The 22,751-nt window shown below is 44.6% G+C and overlaps 1 protein-coding gene across 1 annotated transcript; it reads right to left on the minus strand.

Annotated features, from left to right (window-relative positions):
• Positions 1-4,080: 4,080 nt before the first annotated feature.
• On the minus strand, positions 4,081-13,900 carry EIF2B5 (eukaryotic translation initiation factor 2B subunit epsilon). Its single transcript, XM_027110446.1, has 16 exons — positions 13,596-13,900; positions 12,357-12,481; positions 11,334-11,519; positions 11,065-11,242; positions 10,489-10,569; positions 10,136-10,213; positions 9,302-9,614; positions 8,275-8,420; positions 7,905-8,046; positions 7,678-7,779; positions 7,389-7,496; positions 7,162-7,252; positions 6,734-6,857; positions 5,891-6,016; positions 5,348-5,458; positions 4,081-5,172 (listed from the first exon to the last, which is right to left on the minus strand). Exons 1-16 carry the CDS (start codon positions 13,803-13,805, stop codon positions 5,113-5,115), a joined length of 2,181 nt encoding a protein of 726 aa, XP_026966247.1. The 5' UTR covers positions 13,806-13,900; the 3' UTR covers positions 4,081-5,112.
• Between the last annotated feature and the right edge of the window lie 8,851 nt (positions 13,901-22,751).

The following is a 22,751-nucleotide window of genomic DNA, read 5'->3' on the forward strand; positions in this document are numbered from 1 at the left end:
TTTTTATTTCATACCTTTCCCTCTACTTTAAAATTTCATCAAAGTAATATGTGTGCATAGACAAATATTAAGAAAACTTACAGCAGTCCTGTCTCATTTCCCTCCCCCCCCCCCCCCCCCTGTACCTTTTTTTTGCTCATATTATTTCTTGATATATGCATTCTAGACATTACTTATTGATTTCCAATTTTGATTGATGGATTTACCTTTCTTCCACCTCTCCCTAACCTCTTAAAATGATAAGATCACATTTTTTGGTTAAGATAATACAGTACTTATATTACTTATAATATAGTATTGACATTTTGACTATGAATAAATGCTTCCTTTACAACTTTTCCTCCTGGCATAATCATTTTTTTAAAAAATTAATTTTTGGCTCCATTGGGTCTTCGTTGCTGCGCGCGGGCTTTCCCTAGTTGCTGCGAGTTGGGGCTACTCTTCGTTACAGTGTGTGGGCTTCTCACTGCGGTGGCGTCTCTTGTTGCAGAGCACGGGCTCTAGGCACGTGGGCTTCAGTAGCTGTGACTCGTGGGCTCTAGAGCGCAGGCTCAGTAGTTGCGGCGCACACGCTTAGTTGCTCTGCGGCACGTGGGATCTTCCTGGACCAGGGCTCAAACCCGTGTCCCCGCACTGGCAGGTGGATTCTTAAAAACTGCGCCACCAGAAAGTCCCAGCATTAATCATTGCCTTGCTTTTTCATTTTTTTTTCTATAGTGTACCTATCATTAAATCTTTCCACATACTCTAATAGGTTCTCAATTCATATTTTATTCATTCAGCCCAATGTATTAGATAATCCGTTTTCTTTCCTGGGGGCTTCCATTCCATTGCTCTGGTCTGCACTGCTGACTGTCTCAGCCTGTGAACAGCTGTCATCCTGGGACTTCTCTGCATCATTCTCAGAACTCCCTTTACCTCTCATCTGTGTTGGATCCCAGTTTCTTGGATACTTTACTCCTTTGTTTAGTAAAGCACATCCTTTGGTAGTTCCCCTTGAAAGCATGGGAAATAAAAACTTGTGGCGGGGGGGAACTATAATGGAAAAGAATCTGAAAACAGTATATATTGATATAAAACTGAATCACTTTGCTGTACACCTGAAACTAACACAGCATTGTAAATCCACTATACTTCAATAAAAAGTTTTGTTTTGAAAAAAATTTTTAAATTTGGGGAGAAACCTGAAAAGATGAAAGTATGATTCTGAGTTGAAAGTAATTTTCCTTCAGAATTCTGAAAGCATCACTCCATTGTCTTCTAGCTTCCAGTGTTGCTATTTAGTGATCAGTTTGATCTCTTTCCTAGGCTCTTGTTTTTAACTCTTTGTAAGTCTTTAGGAAGTTCTATTTATCCCTGAGGTTCTCAAATTTCTTGGTGATGTGCCTTGGTGCTCACTCACTGTGCTAGGCATTGGGCGAGCCCTACCCATCTAGAAATTCAACAATATTTTCTTGAATTATTTAATAACATCACTACCATTTTTCCTTTCTTTCTGCAACTCCTGTTAGATGTTGTACCTTCTGGATTGATCCTTTTATCTTTTTCTCCTTCATCATCCATTTCATTTTATTTTCAAATGATTTCACCTTTTTGTAAGGTTTTAACATTACTTCCAAACTTTCCCCTATCCAACTGTATAGGTAAAATATTCACAATTAAAAATTCAATAAGTATATAAGGATGGACATATAATTTCCCTATTTGGTTCTGTAGTCCTCCAGTTCTCAGTAGGAAAAGAAAATTCATATAGTTTTTTAATTTCTAAAAGCTCTTTTGTTCTCCAATTCTTTTCATAGCACTTTATTCATAGACACAATATTTTCCCTGAGTTTTGAGAATTATAGCCATTTCCCCCCCTAAAATTTTCGAAAAGCTCCCTACTTTGTCAGTTTCCTGGGTTTCAATTTTCTGTTTGTTTTGGTCTCCGCCTTTCATACGTTGGAAGTTTCTTCAAATGTTTGGTGGCCTTTAACAGTCTATTCATATGTAAGAGTGAGATACTAAAAATCTGTTTGGAAGTTCTGTCCATGTACGCAGGCTAACAGGCTTCAGTGTTCAGGATACGGCAAGCAGAGGAAGATGGCTTTTTTTTTTTTTTTTGAAACAAAATTCTAAGTATTTGTAGGCCTTTGGTCTGCAATTGTTTAGTTAGTTTTGGCCTGGGGGTATAAGCCAGTGTGTGCTGACATTCAGAGCCCTACCACTCATATACTTTCATTTAATCCCTCATTTTCAATCTAGCCCCTCAATCCCATCCCCACCACGTCTCCTATTGAATCCAGAGGTGCTAAAGATTTATTTTCCCTGAGGTTCTGAAATTTCGTGGTGTTACTTTGTTCATTATGCTGGGCACTCATGGGCTCTTGTCAGTGTAGAAACTCATGACCTTTGGGTTTAGGAAACCTTCATAGATATTTCTCTGGAAATTCCTCCCCACCATTTCTCCAGACTAAATCTCCCATTTCCTGCAGAGGAGAAGTAGGGGTAATCACTTGGTTGGATCAGATAAAGTGGGGACCTGGGGGAGCTTTTTCTCATACAGATCTTTGTCTGATTCTCCTCCATTCCACCCCCAGTTCTCAGGACCCAATCCTTAACCCCTCTACTGAGCCTTTTCTGGGTTCAGAAGGGCACACTGGTTTGCTTCTTGTTAATAACCACCTCAGCAGGTAGAGCCCATCTCATTCTGCTCTGCTAGGTCAACTTTCACCCTTCCATTTATTTTTTTCCCCAAAATGTTGATGTCTCTCATTCATTGTTGTCACCTTCTGTTTTCCTTATCATCGAGTCACGTGCCTTTTTTGAAGAATTCCTTTGCTACCATTTGAAAGTGGTTTTGGAGTAAAAAGCTCATGAGTTTTTTCTCTTTTTTTTTGGCCGCTCCACAGCACAAGGGATCTTAGTTCCCCGACCAGGACCAGGGATCAAACTCGTGCCCCCTGCAGTGGAAGCACGGTGTCTTAACCACTGGACCGCCAGAGAAGTCCCCAAAGCCCATGTGTTTAATCTGCCATATTTAAATGGAAACCCTTTGCTTTGCTCATAATGTTCCCTCTACCCTTTCTATTTTTTAGGCCACTCAAGTGTCACAATCCTGTAAGCCTTCCCTAATCACTGCAACTAGAAGGAATATTTTCCTCCTAAAAAGTTCTATAGGCCACTTCTGATCTCTGCTACCCATCAGGTATAAATCAGAGGTACCCTACAGTTGCTTGTATTTAACTGCCCCTATTAGGTCCATGCCATAACCTTCAAATGCTCTCTAGTCACTAGGTCCTGTATTTGACAAAGGAGAAACTGAAATTCACTGAATAAGAAAAGTAAATTAAGTCAAACCCTGGCCAGCCTGTTTTTTCCTCTTTAGAAATACTGAGTAATGCCCCTTAATACCCCTTAGTACAGTTCAGTATCCCCTTCCTCATCTTACTCCTCTCCACCCAACTGAAATGAAGAAAAGGCAACCATTTTACCTGTGATGTCCAGGAGGGCCACTTGTTACCAAAGACATCTGCTACAGTTTAAGCGTTAACAGAGTAAGGTTGATAGGAAAGCAACAAAGAGCTCAAAAAGGTGAGATAGAAGGGCCTGTCTCATGTTTGAGGTTAAAGGAGACAATATAGGTGACAAATTCCAGCTCTAGAGTCCAATAACAAATCCTTGCTCTATCAATTACCAGTTACAGGACCTCTATGAACTTCAGCCTCTTCATCTGAAAATGGGGATAAGACCTACTTCATAGGGCTGATGTGAAGGTTAACTAAAATAACACATGAAAAGTATTTAGCAAAATGACTGGGGACTTTCCCTGGTGGTCCAGTGGTAAAGAATCTGCCTTCCGATGCAGGGGATGCAGGTTTGATCCCTGGTCAGGGAACTAAGATCCCACATGCCTCGGGGCAACTAAGCCTGTGTGCCACAACTACTGAGCCCATGTTCCTCAAGTATAGAGCCCACGTGCTCTGGAGCCCGCACCACAACTAGAAAGAGAAGAAACCCGCACGCCACAACTAGAGAGAAGCCCGCACGCCGCAATGAAAGATCCTGCATGCCGCAACTAAGACCCGATGCAGCCAAAAATAAATAAATAAATGTATATAAAAAACAAATGTCTGTCATGCAGTAGATACTCTCTCAATATTAGGGGACAGCCCATTTCACAGGTTCTTCCTCTGTTCTTAGGATATCCATTGCTGGCTTGTGGTTGTATTTGCCTCTGGGGGCAATTTCCCTTCACTGAGACACTGAATATGCTAAAGGAAAAAGAATTCTGGATTATGAGGCTCAAGTCCTTAGCTTTACCCCTCAAGAGTCATGAGACCTTGAGCAAATTCCCTTATCTATAAGATGAAAAGTAGCCCAGCTTCTCTTGACAGTAGTACTGGATCAAATGGACAGAGCATGTGACAGACTGGCAGTGGTTAATGGACTTTACATATGGTTGGCATCATCACCTTCTGACAGAAAAGTGTTTGGACTAGGACTCTCTACAGAACTAGGTTCAGGCACACCACTCCAGGACCACAAATTGGCCCACAAAGTCTGGAAAAGAATCTAGGCCCTCTACCACCGTGGCCATGGCAATGGTCAACTAGCGAGGCACCACAGTCCCACCTAGTGGCCATAACACCCCTCTTCTCCCTCTCCACCAGGTGTTAAGAAAGGCTACCACATCAGAGGTTGAGAACTCTTGTTGACCTACTTCAACTGCTGATCAGTCAGAGTTGCAGAGAAACCAAATATACCCCTCTCTCTGTTTTTTAATATTAACAAATACAAGCAACAGAGAGGGCCAACTGCTCTCTGCTGTTCCCTGAGGGGAAACTAGAGCACAAAGCTGTTTCTCTGGCCTTCCTCTAACTGCAGGGCCTGCCTAGCTCCTCCTTAGGCAGAGTTGTTATCCAGCCCAACTTCCCTTATCTCAACTCCCCAGTCAGGATGGGAGGCACATGGCTGCTGGCGGTGGGAAGAATACTGTAGCTCCAGCCTCTGCTCCTTTAAGTCTCAGCTCAGATGGTGGTCACTCATCCTTCTGCAACTAGCCTCTCACTTGCCCTGGCCCAGAAACCAGGAGGGCAATCAACCACACCCACAGGAGCAGGTAGTGCGACTTCAGTCATCTTCAGATGACTCCTCTTCTGCCTCTTTTAGCCACTGGATGAACCTCTGCAGCTGTAAGGAAGCAGAGCGGAGAGCTACTGAGGGAGGGGCACATAACCCTCCTTTTCTCCTTAGCAGATAAACAGCTCTAACAACCAGAGTCCCAGGGACCAACCACCTGGAGTCTAAGGTCAGGAGCCAGGGAGCCAGGCAACCACTGCAGTGACAGGAAGGCAGCCTGACTTACCTGCTGGTTCTTGCGCAACTGCCGACCCTTGTCAGTTGTATCCCTTTGGCTGAACCAGCTCAGGATTGTTTCCTCAGCCAGGATCTCCAGCTGGTAGAAAGCCATCAGTACCTGCAGAAGGCCAGCAGAGGAGATGAGATCTCAGGGGCCTTGCAGGGTTCAGCGAGACATAATGGATAACAGAGGAAGAGGAGGCAAGATCTAGTGCCTCTCTACCAGGCCCTCAGCCTTCTTCTACACACGGAGCAGCCTCCTCCAAAACAGGTAAGAATGAGCTCTTCACTCTGATACTGGGACAGGTTTGACTTCTGGAACTATTGCTGGGTAGTGCTTTGCACATTCCCAGGGTAACCTCCAAATGGTTGCCTTACTAGTTTGGCTCCAAGCTGTACTATCCCAGCAATAAGCACAACACTAGGGGTGGATGAAGCTGTTAACCAAACTCCATACGGATTCATGTCAGTCTATTTTGTGTCTCCACGGAGGTCACCAAGGCCTGTTTCAAAGTAAGTGCAGGACTTTGGGGCTTGACGTGGTATTCACCTTGGCCATGGAAGTACTAAGGGCTTCATGCTCCAGGAAGAAGTCCTCAATGGCTGCCAATGCTTCCAAATGATCAGCTGCACGCTTTATGTAGTTCCTAAAAACAGGGCTCCAGGTCTTGAGCAACTGTGGAAGAAAGGAGAAGTTGCAATATATTCCTGAGCATGCACCTACACCTGGACAGCAAAGAAAATCAATATTGATAACATGGGTCTTTCAAGACAAGATGGGGAGTTCCCTGGTAGTCTAGTGGTTAGATTTCGGCACTTTCACTGCCATGGCCCAGGTTCAATCCCTGGCTGGGGAACTGAGATCCTGCAAGTCACATGGCAAGGTCAAAAATTTAAAAATTAAAAAAAAAAAAAAAAAAAAGACAAGAGGGAGATGATACAGGTCCTGTGGAATTATGTCAGAGGGACTTGGGAGTGCTGGCAGTCAGGACTGGGGAAAAAGAAATTTCCTAGGGAAGGTGAAGGGGGTCAGATGCTGCAGGCTTCCTCAGAATACCTGTTTCCAGCCTAAAGGTTCACCTCATTCTGGTCAAATCATTTTCAGTCAGACAATATGACAGTCCAGGTCTATTCTGGGTATACCTTTGGGGTCTAGTACTGTCTGAATACTGGAATCTCAAAGGCCACTCAGTATTGAACCTAACTTGACTCCCCTGGACCAGCCAAACCTGCTCTAGAACCTAATCTGTGTCCAGAGGCAAGGAGAAAGGAACCACAAGTAACATATATCTCACAAGACCTTCTACTCCTGATTTCCTTTAAAGTCAAGCCCAGTAAGGATGTGTACCTGTCTCCACCCAACCCCTTGTACCCAGCCCCAATCTTTGCTTACGGGAATCAGCAGGGCACAGTAGCGGTTTGGGTCAAGTGGGGAATCCATGTGTTGCAGGGGGAACTCCAGGACCACATGGCTTAGCACCTGCATCACCTCCTTCAGGCTTATGTTGTAGGCGTACCTGTGGGGAGACTGGGGTGACACCAGGGCCTTCACTGGCCCTTTCAGCATACTGTAGGACTATGACTTTGGCAGGACACTGGGGGAGAGAAAGTCAGATGGAACAACATGGAAAGAGAGGGTTTTGGAAGGAGGAAGTCTATGCTGAGGCAAAAACATAATGTTCTCCTTGCTCCAAATGCTACCGGCCTTGTCCAGTTGGGATGTCGAGGGAACAGGTTCCTATTTGGAGAAGAAGTAGGAGAGAACCTACACCTGCCTGGGATTACCCCGAGGAGATGAGAATAAGGAGGAGCTGCTCTTACTTGAGAGAGTTGATCTCTAGGACTAGATTGTCACAAGAAATGTTCTCCTCCTTGCCCCGCTGTAGAGTTCCCAGGACTTCATTCTGGAACACTAAAATCAAAGCAAGAGTAAGTTCATGGGCCAATATCACTCCAGGATGCTTTAAGTCATCCAGTTCTGACTTTATGCCCAACCAAACTGGAGGCTTTCCTCTTTTGTCCCAGACACTGCTCCCCTGGCCACTTACCTTTGATGTCATCCATCTGTGGGGAGCCTGCCCGGCTATCTAGCTCTTCAGAATCCATACTTCGCTCACTTTCAGTTTCGCTCTCTTCTTCCATGTTGATTTTGAGTCCTGAGAATCCATAAAGGGTGAGAAAAGAGAAAAATACTGAAAGAGCCATTGACAGAGAGCAATATATCTGCTCAGTCTGCATAAATAAAGTAATGAACAAGTAGTCTGATTCTGAAGTGTTCAATTTCCCTCAAAATAATCTGATTTAGAGGGTGGGTGGCAGGAATAAGGCTTAGCTCACCCCACAGATTCTGCCGTAGTTCCTCCTCTTCCTCCATGTTCATGTCTGCTGTTTTCCAGAGGTAGCCCTGGCCTGCAACTCCGACTTCTGCTGGATTGTAACCTGGAAAAGGCACGGATCTTTAGCAAAGGCCCAGTAGAAGCACCAACCCCTTAGGGGGAACCTTGGTTTTTCTATGGGGCAGAGAGACACACAGATAGATGCCCCACACCTGCTGAGCCTCACACCTTTCAGCTTCACTTTCTCCTTTTCTTGGTCAGCCCCAGAATCATCACTGAACTGACCATCATCCTCATCATCTTCTGCATCGGGAGGGTGCAAAGAGATCACCGAGCCCTCAGGCAGCGTGATATCTGGGCCTACCACCACCTGGAGGAGAAAAAAGGAGTGGGTGCCACAGACTGATTAGTGTGTTGGGGAAAAGTACATCCTGAAAATCAGAGTGACTTTTATTTACCAAGCCAAATAGAAGGTAAATGAAACCACTGGATTGGGACTCTCAATTCAGGGTGGACTGGGTGGACATAAGGCCCCTTTCTGGCTCAGCATAACCACCACTCAACTTGGGGCCTATGTGCAGTGTGGAACAGGTCTTACCTGGGAAGTGAGGACACAGCGTGGCTTCAGGATAACTTTTTCCTTGACCTCAGCATTGTCACAGAGCACAGACTGACGGATCTGTGCTCCAGCAGCCACTCGGACGCCCTGCCATAGGAAGGCCTCGTCCAGCACCACATTATCACCTGGCTCAGGACAGGAAGGATTCCTGGTCACCCAGGGCCCCAATTCCAGACCAGGGCCGTTTGTGGAGAATGGGGCTGACTGACATCAGCACAGCTCCCACCAAGCTCTACTACTCCCTCCCCAATTCACCAGCAATACCCTCTCCCTAAACTTGGGCCAGAGACGCCTGACTACACTCCACCAGGTTTACAACAATTACAGACTATATACTGGACTTAAGAACCTGAGAACCCTTAAGATTTCTGGAGACTCCTTGAGCTCAAGAACCTTATTAGAATTAAATCCATGCCTAAAAGTAGAACCAAATTATTCCACCTCTTCTTGTACATTTTAGAATTAGAATCTTATTGTTGTTCTTTTAAAGGGGTGGTTCCATTACAAGCATCACTTTCTTATAACCAAAGCAAGTTACTAAGAGTAGAAAGGACACTGGATTTAAAATCAGAACACTCAGATTCAAGTCCCAGCACTGCCTCTTATTAGCTATGACCTTGGGTGAGACAACCTTACAGCTTTTTTGTTTATCTATAAACTTATCTATAAATAATACCTACCTCACAAGGTTTTTAATAATGTATGCAGAAGCCCTTTGTAAACTGCAATGCACTAAAGAGATGTTATTATTGCATGTTAATTATCCAGTTGGTCCTGAATGTGAATATAGGGTACCCTGAAATGTGAAGAGTCACCCAGTAACAGGCTCACAGGCCACAAATTAAAGTATCACTGTTTTTACATCCCTATTTCTTCCTTTATTAAGGCAGCCACTCTAGTTCCTTATTCTCTGGGACTATCCCTCTGTATCCTTTTCTAGAGACATGGGGTTCCCCCAGGTTCCTGCTCCTAGGATGGCCAGCTTGACCTCCCCACCTGTACTCACCAATGTGACAGCCGGGGCCAATGACACTGTTGGTGATGGAGCAATTGCTGCCAATGACAGTGCCAGAGCCCAGGAGCACATTTTCCTCCAGTATGCTGCCATGACCCAGGCTGACCTCAGGCCCTCGGTAGATGTTGTGTCGGGAGTGAGTGCAGCTTTGGGTTGTGCTGTCAGTGAAGTTCGCCTCTGGGGTGAGAGGGTAGACCCATCGGCGGATGACATCAGCGCAGATAGCAGCATACATGTGTAGGTTGGAGACCCGGGCACCATATTCCTTAGTTGTCACATGCATGTGGATCTGGTTTCCTAAGATCTGAATGAGGAGAAAAAGAGAGAGGTCCCTCAAGCAAGCAAGAGAGAAAGAACATCCCAGGTATAATTCTATTCTAACTTTCTTAAGTTTCCTACTGCCTCTCAATGTCACAGCCAAGTGGCCTGAGACTTTTCTCTGTATACTGCTTCCCTCTCCTCTCCAGCTCTTTTCCTTTCTCCTAAGGTTTAATAAAACATAAAAGGGGACCAAAACTCCCCCAACCCTTCCCAAGGGAAAAGAAACTTTCACATTATGGGTAATGGTGGATGTTCATGTTTTTAGCAATTTATCTGTTGATCTTGAGATGTTTTTAGCATGTCACTGGTGGTCAGATGGTATTGGGGATCTGCCAAAAATCACAAATGAATCTTTTGCTTTTGTGTGTCAGTAGGGTCTACTGTGCCCTAAAAATGGGCAGAATAAAAAAGCAAATGGAGAGAGAAAAAAAGGGGGACCAAATTTATCAGCATTGAGATAAAATCACAGCCTTCTTCTAACGAGGCATTGGGAGCTTTTCTTACCTCCTCATTTACTAACAGGCCTCGCACAAAGTCATCTCGAGTTTGGTAGTCGAAGTTGTCTGTAAAGAGTTGAGCCACCTGTGTGGGGAAGTCAGAGGGGGCCAAGGTTAAGCATTATTCTCTGGAAGCAAACACAAGCCCCCCAGAGACCTATCAGACACTATGACAGCAGGATATGGGCCAGAATCCCAAAAAAGTCTGCCAATAAGATACTGGGGTCAAGATGATAGCACCTATTTGCTGTAGATAAGAGAATGAAGGAGAAGAAATATACCCTGGCCTTCTAAGGGGGTGATAATAAACCCTCAGAGTTCTACTCTTTAGATGTGCAGGCTTGGCCCTGAGGAGCTCACCTGAGGAGAGCAGATGCTGATATGACAATCAAGTAAATCATAGCGAATCTCCACTCCATCTCCACTGCCCTGGAACAAGCTCTGTGGGGAGAAGTTACAAGGACTTATTATTATTATTTTTTAATAAATTTATTTATTTTCTTTTTGGCTGAGTTGGGTCTTCATTGCTGCGTGCGGGCTTTCTCTTGTGGCGAGCAGGGGCTACTCTTTGTTGCAGTGCGCGGGCTTCTCATTGTGGTGGCTTCTCTTGTTGTGGAGCACGGGCTCTAGGCGTGCAGGCTTCAGTAGTTGCAGCGCGTGGGCTCAGTAGTTGTGGCTCACAGGCTCTAGAGCGCAGACTCAGTAGTTGTGGCTCATGGGCTCTAGAGTGCAGGCTCAGTAGTTGTGGTGCACGGGTCTAGTTGCTCCACGACATGTGGGATCTTCTTGGACCAGGGCTCAAACCCGCGTCCCCTGCATTGGCAGGTGGATTCTTAACCACTGTGCCACCAGGGAAGTCCCTACAAGGACTTTAACTCATCTCTTCTGCTGAAGCCTGTCACTTTCCCACCTCAAGGACCCCAGATACCCACACACCAGAGGAAAAGAAAAACGTCGGAGGCCTTCGGTCTTCTGGAAATGGAGCACCCGGTTTGTGGCACTATCCACAGCCACTACCACATTGTCCTCATGGCAACGAGTTGGGTGGCTGGGGGATGACTCCTTGAAGATCATTGTCATCACAGACACATTTTTTTCCAGCTTCCGCCTTAACCTGTAAAGGATAGGAGGGAGAGAGTTGCAAAAAAGCAGTCTTAGGGCTCTGCTGGTCCCAAACCTCATCTCTACCATTTTCCCATCCTGACCTGTGTTCTTCCAGGGCTCTGGTAATATTGATGTTTGAGATGACATCCCCATACACCAGAAGGAAGTCAGAGCGCACCAAGGCCTTAGCATCAACATCACGGAGAATATCCCCCAGTGATCTATATAGCTCTGATGTAATTATTCGAACCACGTTGAGGGATGTAGGGCGGCACCACTTGGATTTCCTAAAGGAAGGGAGGTGAGGGGGATGAGTAAACCAAGCATAAACATCATGCAGAGCTTCCCTATTTTTTCTCCCCACTCAACATTCACACTCCTTTGCTATGGCTTTTTCTGGGTTCCTGTCAGCATCCTTGACTTCAAAGAGGTTTATGAACTATAATTAATGGTTTCAGCATAGTCTGTCACTAGTCTTGTTTTATGGGTTAGAGAAACATGGCTATTTCCTCTCCATACCCTGACCCCTGTCCCTAAACACGGATTTGAACTAAAAATCCCGCTGAGACTTAGGTTATACAAAGTATCCTGGGAACACACATTTCATGCCACTTTTCTCCTTCTAAACCTCATACCAAATTTAGGAGCTGTTTGATGGAGACCATGCTAACATCCTAGTCTTTATTTCCTAAGCTTCCATAAATCCTGAGATTCACTCTTTTTCAAAAACACTTCGCTAAACATTTGTTAAGTGTTTACTATGTGCGTGGTACTAAGCTAGGCACCAGGAATACAAAAATGAGGAAGAGCTCAATATTTAGAAGCTCAGTGGAAAAACAAAGATATTACTCTTGTAACTTGCATATTGGAGCCACTAAATAAAAAGCAAAACCCATTGGGTACAAACTTTGTGAGATTCAGAAAAAATCCAAATGCTATTCTTTAATCTTTGTCATGGCTTCAGCTGCTCACCTCCTAAGTGAAGAGAATGCCCTTAGACCTTATGATGGGATCCAAACAAATACATTTTTCTCCCTCATAATCTCCTCTTATTTAGTTATATCCATCCTAAGAAAACTGGGAAAAAATGGTGAAACATGGAAAGAAAAGTTGCAGAGCCTTACAATAAATGTTCCTTGATTTGGGCAGCCTTCCAGCAACAAAAGACAAAGGTTTCCTGTACACCTGTGGCAGTCAGAAATTCCAGAGTGTAGTCAATTAGCGCCACATTGGCCAGGGGCAAGAGGACCTGAGGGTAGGAGATGAAAAAAAGTCATGAGGGTCCTCTGAGCATCATTCTTTTCCCCATTCCAACCACAATTTTCACTCCTCTATCAGTATTTTCAAACACTAGTTTTTACTTTATCTTTCCTATTTAAAACTAATCAGGCTGCTGCCTTTAATGTTCATGGCATACTCTAAACATCAGAGTCTAATGGGTTGCAATTGGGATATAGTAGGCATGGAATCTACTTGCTTAGCATCAGACACAGAGCTGGTATAGAACAGCAAACTATCCCTGACAAAGGATAATATAGAAATCAATTACATCTCCAGAAGCTTAAGTACCACTCATGCTTTTTTTCCCATAAAATTTCCTTCCTTGATCCCTTTCTAAGAGTCAGGGGCTAGCCATCCCAATCAACTGTACAAAATAAACAGCCATTAGACTATTTAGAGGGAGTGATGAGTCAAAGAGATTTTTCCTGAACTGAATGCAAGTCCTTTTCTTTGAACTGGGGACTGCTGAATGACCCAGCAATCCCTAGGACTAGCTCAGTCCAGTTCCCCAGTGTCTGGACAATACTGGGGACGCGGGCAACCAGCCACTGAACCTGTTCTGTTCTCCTTTTGACAGATAGCACTAGCTGTCACTAAAACCTGAAAAGAAAAAAAGCACACTACAAGAGATCCAAAACAGCTGTTACTATGGAATCAGACCAGCCTGCTCTTTTTTCAGGCACATGACTTCCCTTTTGGAGGCAAAAGGAGGTGACAGTCCCTTTCACCTAAGGATTTTTCTTTCCTCTACATAAGTGCGGCGCAGCCTCCTCTTGAGGCACTGAATCCCCGTGTGAAGGCTTCTCACAAGCACTGCTTCTTCATTAGCCCCTGCAGGCCTCCCAGACCTGAGGTGGACAGCATTACGAGTGCCCAAATCTGCCTGCCATTCACTTGGTCAGCCAGTCGTCAGGGCTTTAGACGGTCTCTCCGCCTTTTTCCTAACCAGATAAACCCGATTTCTGGGAAAGACCGTGGACACAAGTCCTTCCAGAGCGCGCCTCACTAGGCAGCCAAAAAGATAACTTGGTCTAGCTCCGCCACCTCCGGACCCTCTGGCAGCTTTCGCGCGCGGCGCTCACCCGAGGCTGGTCCTTGGAGATGGGGAAGAAGCGGCGGTTGAAGCTGTCGGCCACCAGAACTGCTTGTAGGGGCGGCGGCTGTTCCTCCTCCGCCCCTCTGGCTGCTCCACCGCCGCCGCCGCCGCTGCCACCGCCTGCCGGCCCGCTGCCGCTGCGCTTGTTGGGCCGACCGGCCACCACACCAGGCGGCGCCACCACAGAGGCCGCCATCTTCTTCTCTCACAGTCACCACTTCCGCTCGGAAACTGACACGGCACGCAGTAGGGGACAAAAAGATCCAGCACTCGAAATGCGAAGCACTAGCGAAGGGAGGCCGGGAGGAGCTGAGGAGAAAGGAATGCGCATGCGTCTCCCCTAGACCTGCCTGAAGGCTGAGCAGGAAGGAGCACGGCCTGGGGCCCTGCGGCGCTCGTGGCCGCATGTTGAGGCGCCCGGGGTTGGGGTCCTGTGGACTGCAGACTCCATCTGCAAGTATTATCGGCTGTCATTTGTTCGTGAGCAAGCTGAGATTCTTGGGGGATAATGAGACACGTGGTCTCTGCGAAGCGGCCAGATCCTTTCTGGATGTGTAATCTTCTTCGCCCCGAGCATGTTAAAAATTGTGGTCCTCCGTCTTCATTCTCATCACCTAATGTGACCCAGCACCCTGGGGAGCTCAGAACCGAGTCAGACATTCCTTCCCTCAGGGCACTCACAGTCTACATAAATACAGAACGTGGAATAGAAGGGAGAGTAGTAATTCTATTAAGCGCTGATCGTGGCGGGGAATGATACAAGCATTATCGCACTTAGTTCGTCACACGTCTCTGAGAGAACATTTTATCCATTCGTTCAACAAACATTTCTTTTTCTTTTTAAATTTATTTTATTTATGTATTTTTGGCTGCTGTGGGTCTTCGTTACTGCGCGCCGGCTTTCTGTAGTTGTGGAGAGCAGGGGCTTCTTTTGTTGCAGAGCACGGGCTCTAGGCACACGGGCTCCAGTAGTTGTGGCACGTGAGCTCAGTAGTTGTGGCTGGTGGGCCCTAGAGCACAGACTCAGTAGTTGTGGCGCACAGGCCCAGCTGTTCCGCGGCATGTGGGATCTTCCTGGGCCAGGGCTTGAACCTGTGTGGCCAGGGCTCGAACCTGTGTCCCCTGCATTGGCAGGCGGATTCTTAACGACTGTGCCACCAGGGAAGCCCCAACAAACGTTTCTTCAAGTCTCAGTGGGGTGAAGTTCACCCAGCTAGTAAGTGGAAGAACTGGTGTTGGAACCCAATCCATATGATGTCATAGCTCCACAATCTTTCTGCCATGTGTGGATAAAAATTTATTATTTTATGATGTCTTCATTTATTCACTAATTCAGCCTATCAGGATTTATTGAAGCTCTACTCTGTGCCTTAATCAGATTGGAAATAAAGGTGGAACCACGAACACTCTAAAGTTGAGTAGGCCTGGAAGATGTAAGCCGCAAGGCCCGAGTCTTGAGAGGCGCGGCACCAGATGGGGAAAGAGGCAGTGGGCTGCAGCGGGTAAGCCAGGCCTACGGAAGTGCGGGACCTTGGGGACGTGGTGGAAGCGAGGTGAGGCAGCTTGGGTGTCCTTAGGTGGACAAGGAACTTGCCAGCAAGGCACCGTGCTCTTCCAGCACAAGAACTGTCGGAGTTCCACCATCGATTCCTCAAAGTTTCTGCAAGCGTCGTTACCACCCACGGCCGCGTTGCATGTCTGGATTCGGAGTTCCAAGGGCTGAGGTTTGTTTCCATCTGGCGGCTGTGGCTTGGCCCGCGTTACTCAGGCACCCTCCTCGTGGGTCCGAGGAGTCTGTCATTTCTTCCCTCTACCAGTTAATGAGAGTGCTGAGCGAAAACTGTTTCTTCAGAATTTTGGAAAATTTAGCCTGGAGAAGGAAAGGCAGAAGGCAACTCAGTAAAAGTTTTCAATTAAAATGAGCGTACATTGTAGAAGAAGGTGTTCCACTGTCCTACAAAAGATGGGTGAGTAAACAAACAGGACTAGTAATTTGTGCGAGTACACACACGAGGGGGTTGCGTGGGGGTGTGTTGAGGGTATGGGAAATAGGTCCAATTGTAGAAAATTTTAAATGACTCCTGACACCTCTGAAAATGTGAGTGGTAAATCCAGGCCTTGTAATTCTGTAGACAGGTAGCTGGATGCATAAGATTTTAATGGATGGGTCTTAAGGAGACTCTTTCTCGACCGGTTGTTATTTTTTTTATTTTTTATTTTTTGCTTCAAAACTTAACAACAACGAAACAAAAATGGGCAAAGGACTTGAATGGACATTTCTTGAAAGAAGGTATACAAATGGCCAACAAGCACATGAAAGGTGCTTAACATGACTAATCATTAGGTAAGTGCAAATCAAGACTGCAGTGAAGTATCATCTCATGCTCATTAGGATGACTGTTATCAAAACAAACAAACCAAACCCCAAACCAAAAACCAGAAAGTAAGAGGCATTAGTGAGGATGTGGAGAAATTGGAATCCTTGTGCACTGTTGGTGGGAATGTAAAATGGTACAGGCACTGTGGGAAACGGTATGGTGGTTCTTTGAAAAATGAAACACAGAATTACTATGTGATCCAGCAATTCTACATCTAGATATATACCCCCAAAAAGTGAAAGCGGGGACTCAAACAGATATTTATACATCTGTGCTCATAGCAACATTATTCATGATAGTTAAAACATGGAAGCAACCCAAGTGTATGAATAGGTAAGTAAAATGTGGTACCCTAGCATATAATCCTCAGAGCTGGGTTCCATTCCAGCTTCTAGTCATTTACTAGCTGTTTATTCTTGGGCAGGTTACACAATCGCTCTATGCCTGGACTTCCTCATGTTTGAAATGGGATAATAACAGTACTTACGTCATAAGGTTGAAAAGCCCTTAGAACACTGTTGACACATTGTCAGTACAACTTAAGTATTAGCTAATATTATGATGATGCATTTTTGTCTGCAACTTAATTTTTATTTAATATGTGGTGGAATGTAGACAAACCTAGCTATTTTCAATGATTCCATAACATTCTGTAGTATGCGTATACCATTATTTATCCAACCGTTTCTCAACTGGTAAGCATTCAGATTTTTTTGCAGTTTTTGCTATTACAAATAATGCTGCAACTAGCATCTTCCTATTGATATCTTTATACATTTGCATTTATTTCTTAGAATTTGTTCTTAAAGGAGAGTGACTGGTTCAAATTGAATTCAATTCCCATGGCAGGAGATATGCTGTTGAACTCACTGGGAAACCTGCTGAGACTTAATTGCTCATGGTGTTATATTACTTAATGGCTATCCATGGAAAATGTGCCATTTTGCCCTGACACTGGCAGTGTATGAGAGTGCCTGTTCCCCTACAGCTTCACAGAGTGTGTTGTCAACAGTTTGGACTTTCTGTCAATCTATAGGGGAATGAAGTGTAGTTTTAATTTGTATTTCCCGTTTTTAAAAAAATAATTTTATTTTATTTTGATTCTTTTCTCTCTTTTTTTAAAAAAATTAATTAATTTATTTTTGGCTGCACTGGGACTTTGTTGTTGCACGCGGGCTTTCTCTAGTTGTAGAGAGCAGGGGCTACTCTTTGTTGCAGTTGCTTCTCTCATTGCGTTGGCTTCTCTTGTTGCGGAGCACGGGCTCCAGGCATGCGGGCTTCAGTGGTTGTGATTTGCAGGCTCGAGAGCATAGGCTCAGTAGTTGTGGCACATGGGCTTAGTTGCTCCATGGCATGTGGGACCTTCCTGGACCAGGGCTCGAACCTGTGTCTCCTGCATTGGCAGGTGGATTCTTAACCACTGCACCACCAGGGAAGCCCTGTATTTCTCTTAGTTTGAGTGAGGTTGAACATATTTTCATATGTTAAAAGACCATTTGGTCAACTGTCAGTTCTGGTTCTTTTTGTAAATTAATATATTGCCATTAAGGTTTCAAAATGAGTCTTGAATATCACCCAGTCTAGAATGCAAGCTCTGTGAAAATTGGGGCTTTCTATCTGTTTTAGTCACTACTGTATCCCAGGTCTAGAAGAGTACCTGGCACATGGCACATGCTCAATAAATATTTGCTGAATGAATGAGTGGTTGTTGCCACTCAGTAAGTGAGAATCTCATCAACTTTAGACAAATAAGTAGAAGTAATTTCAGGCTCCTCAAGCTGAAGCTTATGGTTTTTTTTTTTGCGGTACGCGGGCCTCTCACTGTTGTGGCCTCTCCCGTTGCGGAGCACAGGTTCCGGACCCGCAGGCTCAGCGTCCATGGCTCATGGGCCCAGACGCTCCGCGGCATGTGGGATCTTCCCAGACCGGGGCACGAACCCGTGTCCCCTGTATCGGCAGGTGGACTCTCAACAACTGCGCCACCAGGGAAGCCCTGTTTTGTTTTTTAAATTGTGTTAAAGTACACATAACATAAAATTTACCATCTTAACCATTTTTAGGTGTACAGTTCGGTGCTATCAAGTACATTCACATTGTTGTGCTACCATCACCACCATCCATCCACAGAACTCTTTTCATGTTGCACAACTGAAGCTCTGTATCCATCCAACAATAATTTCCCATCTCTTCTCCCCTCAACCCTGGCAACCACCATCCTACTCTCTGTCTACATGGTTTTGACTACTCTAAGTACCTCATATAAGTAGAATCAAATAATATTTGTTCTTTTGTGACTAGTTTACTTCACTTAGCATGGAAGAATGCTAAGTGAAATAATGCTTAGCATGAAATGTCCTCAAGTTTCATCCATGTTGTGGCATACATCAGAATTTCCTTCCTTTTAAAGGTTGAGTCATATTCCACTGTATGTATACACCACATTTTACTTATCCATTCATCTGTAATGAACACTTGGGTTGCTTCCATGTTTTAGCTATTGTGAATAATTCTGCTCTGAACATGAGTGTATAAATATCTGTTTGAGTCCCTGCTTTCACTTTTTTGGGGGTATATATCCAGAAGTAGAATTGCTGGATTGTATAGTTTAATCTTAAACCACCATACTGTTTTCCAGCACCTGTAACCATTTTACATTCTGGCCTACAGTGCACAAGGGTTCAAATTTCTCCATATCCTCACCAATGCTTGTTATTTTCTTTGAAAAAACGTTTATTTTATAATGTCCATCCTAACCGGTGTGAAGTGGTATCTCACTGCGGTTTTGACTTGCATTTCTCTAATGACTAGTGATGTTGATCATCTTTGCATGCACTTATTGACCATTTGTCTATTTTCTTTTGAGAAATGTCTATTCAAGTCCTTTGCCTTTTTTTTTTTTTTTTCTTTGCCCTTTTTAAAATCAGTTTTGTTGGGACTTCCCTGGTGGTCCAGTGGCTAAGACTCTGTACTCCCAATGCAGGGGGGCCTGGGTTTGATCCCTGGTCAGGGAACTAGATCCTACATGCCGCAACTAAGAGTTTGCATGCTGCAACTAAACATCCTGCACGCAGCAACAAAGATCCCGTGTGCTGCAACTAAGACCCGATGCAGACAAATAAATAAATAAATATTAAAAAAACATCAGTTTTGTTGTCATTGAGTTGTAGGAGTTCTTTATATATTCTGGATTTCAATCCCTTATCAGATATATGGTTTGCAAATATCTTCTCCAATTCTATAGATTGCCTTTTTACTCTGTTGGTTGTGTCCCTTGATGCACAAATGTTTTAAATTTTTTTTTAAAATAAATTTATTTATTTATTTATTTATTTATGGCTGCGTTGGATCTTCGTTGCTGCACGTGGGCTTTCTCTAGTTGCGGTGAGCGGGAGCTACTCTTCGTTGTGGTGCACGGGCTTCTTATTGTGGTGGCTTCTCTTGCTGTAGAGCACGGGCTCTAGGTGCGCGGGCTTCAGTAGCTGTGGCATGCAGGCTCAGTAGTTGTGGCTCGGGGGCTCTAGAGCGCAGGGTCAGTAGTTGTGGCACACGGGCTTAGTTGCTCCGCAGCATGTGGGATCTTCCAGGACCAGGGCTTGAACACATGTTCCCTGCATTGGCAAGCGGATTCTTAACCACTGCACTACTAGGGAAGCCCGATGTTTTAAATTTTGATGAAGTCCAACTTATCTATATTTTTCTTTTGTTGCCTGTACTGTTGGTGTCATATTCAAGAAATCATTGGCAACCCTGTGTTTTCTTCTAACTTTTATAAATTTACTTATTTTATTTATTTATTTTTGGCTGTGTCGGGTCTTTGTTGCTATGCACAGGCTTTCTCTAGTTGTGGCGAGCAGGGACTACTCTTCGTTGCGGTGCGCAGGCTTCTCATTGCAGTGGCTTCTCTTGTTGCGGAGCACAGGCTCTAGGCGCGAGGGCTTCAGTAGTTGTGGCATGTGTGCTCAGTAGTTGTGGCTCGTGGGCTCTAGAGCGCAGGCTCAGTAGTTGTGGCACATGGACTTAGTTGCTCTGAGGCGTGTGAGATCTTCCCAGACCAGGGCTCGAACCCGTGTACCCTGCATTGGCAGGCTGATTCTTAACCACTGCGCCACCAGGGAAGCCCCTCTTCTAACTTTTAAATGGCACTTTTTTCAGGTTCTACCTGTAAAGATGTCAAAATAATGGTATGATATGTCCCCTTCAGGGCACCCTTGATACATATACAAGAGCTAGACTTTTCTAGACATTGCTAAACAGTCAGTGCTCTGTTTATTGTATGCATCGAACCGATGGATTAGAGCACTTTCAGGGTAAAGCTTAAGGCCTTTCATGCTTCTCAGCTGGGCTTACTTGCTGCTTAGTGATAAGAGCCAATTATTCACTGCATGAGTGTTTATTTTTCTAATAACTTGCAGGTCTGGAGTATTTGTTCTGAAAGTTGAGGGTTGTTAATATGCTATCGGATAGCTGAGGTTTTTACTGTTCATGTCCTAGCTTGCTGGTCTCTCTCTGTCTCTTTTTTTTTTCCCCCTGGAATCTTCACTATCACCTCCAGAGGTGTAACTAGTCTCTAGAGGTATGACAATCCTCTTTGTCCAGGATGAGAGTTGAGGAAAAATATTCTTTAAACTTTCTCAAAAGTTCAGTTGAGGGCTTCCCTGGTGGCGCAGTGGTTGAGAATCTGTCTGCTAATGCAGGGGACACGGGTTCAAGCCCTGGTCTGGGAAGATCCCACATGCCGCGGAGCAACTAGGCCCGTGAGCCATGGCCGCTGGGCCTGCGCGTCCAGAGCCTGTGCTCCGCAACAAGAGAGGCCACGACAGTGAGAGGCCCTCGCACCGCGATGAAGAGTGGCTCCCGCTCGCTGCAACTAGAGAAAGGCCTCGCACAGAAACGAAGACCCAACACAGCCAAAAAATAAATAAAAATAAATAAATTAAAAGAAGGCTCAACATTAAAAAAAAAAAAGTTCAGTTGAAACAGGTTGAGGTTATTCAAAAGAAACTGCACTTAAAAACTTAAGGGAGGGGGCTTCCCTGGTGGCGCAGTGGTTGAGAGTCCGCCTGCCGATGCCGGGGACACGGGTTCGTGCCCCGGTCCGGGAAGATCCCACATGCCGCGGAGCGGCTGGGCCCGTGAGCTGTGGCCGCTGAGCCTGCGCGTCCGGAGCCTGTGCTCCGCAACGGGAGAGGCCACAACAGTGAGAGGCCCGTGTACCGCAAAAAAACAAAACAAAACGAAACAAAAACCAACAAAACTTAAGGAAGGAGAAGGGTGTGGGAAAAAAAGAAAGCGATTGACACACATAAAACAGTACTTTGGCTAGACCCTGAGATACTGGAGGGTGGCCTGTGGAGTTAGGCAATACCACCCCCTAGAGGTAATTGCCGTGCACCAACCTACTCACCAATTGTTAGTAGACCTTTCAGGCTGGATGGGAGAGCCAGTAGGGTTCCTGAGGCAGTATTGCCAAGAGGAAAAAAAGTGTGGCCAAGCAGACCAGCCTGAACATCAAGGTCTTGAATCCAAATGAGCAAGGATTGTAGGAACAGTGTGCGAACCTAGAATTGTCTTCTCAGAGAAATGATCTTTCAAGAACAAGAAATAAAGACATTTTCAGATAAACAAAAACTGAGACAATTGATCATCAGAAGACCTTGACTAAAGGACTTAGACCTTCTAAAGTTACACTGTCTAGTGCAGCAGCCACTAGCCATATATAGCTATTAAAATTAAAATTGTATAAAATAAAAAATCCAGTAATGTAATCACATTTGCCACATTTCAAGTGCTTAGTAGTCACATGTGGCTAGCAGCTAGTATACTGGAAAGTGCAGATATAGAAAATTTCCACCATTTTGAACAGTATATTGAACAGCACTTCCTCAAGCAGAAGGAGAAAATTCCAGAACAAAGGTCTTAGCTGCAAGGTGGAAGATCTAGTAAACAATATTGTAAATATATGAGTAAAGTGAAACAAATATTGATACCAAAAATATTAATGTCTAAATTGGGGAGGATCAAAAAAAGAAAGTACTAAATTACTTATATGTATAAGTCAGGAAGGAGGTGATCAGAGTTAAAAAAATTCTAAGATCGTTATTCACATAAAGACTGGACCAAGAAATAGAATGCAGCAATATGCTGTTTACAAGCGATACACTTAAGACATAAGGACTCAGAAAAGCTGAAAGTAAAAAGATGGCAAATGTTGTCCAAAACTAATCTGTCAGTAAGCTGTGCTAGAAATAGAACTGGTCATGTTATAATGATAGAACTTTAATTCACAGGAATATAAAACATTTCAAATTCTGTGCACCTACAAATGCAGCTTTAAAACATATGAAGTAAAAATTTACAAAACTATAAGAAACGGTTGACAAATCCACTCTCAGAGTAAGAGATTTAAAATGTATTTCTCTCAGTATTTGGTAAGTCAAGCAGATAAATGAATAGGATACAGAAGTCTTGAATATCACAATTAATCATGTTGATCTAATGAATTTATGTAGAATACTGCACTCAGTAATGAGATAGTATGCATTATTTCCAAATGCCGGTGGAATGTTTGTGAACATTAACTATGCATAAAGCAAATCTCAACAGATTGCAAGAAATTGGTGTCAGATAGACCCTTTGAAAAGTATGGTTCATAGAGCAGCAGCAGCACAAAAAAGCCTGTTAAGAAATGTGGAAGCTCAGGCCCCACTTCAGACCTCCTGCATCAGAACTGCATTTTGACAACACCCCCAGGGGATTCATGTGCA

This window comes from Aethalodelphis obliquidens, unplaced genomic scaffold (genome assembly GCF_003676395.1).
Source record: "Aethalodelphis obliquidens isolate GAN/ISIS:26980383/991018 unplaced genomic scaffold, ASM367639v1 scaffold1, whole genome shotgun sequence".
Classification (NCBI taxonomy): domain Eukaryota; kingdom Metazoa; phylum Chordata; class Mammalia; order Artiodactyla; family Delphinidae; genus Aethalodelphis; species Aethalodelphis obliquidens.

What these genes read in the sequence shown, in the direction of transcription:
- EIF2B5 (XM_027110446.1), bottom strand. Translation starts at nt 13,805, where the DNA reads ATGGCGGCCTCTGTGGTGGCGCCGCCTGGTGTGGTGGCCGGTCGGCCC. An exon ending in CAAATCAAGGAACATTTATT is followed by an intron (nt 11,520 to 12,356) that starts GTAAGGCTCTGC and finishes CCCTTCCTTTAG; the next exon opens with GAAATCCAAGTGGTGCCGCC. An exon ending in AGTTGCGCAAGAACCAGCAG is followed by an intron (nt 5,173 to 5,347) that starts GTAAGTCAGGCT and finishes GCTTCCTTACAG; the next exon opens with CTGCAGAGGTTCATCCAGTG.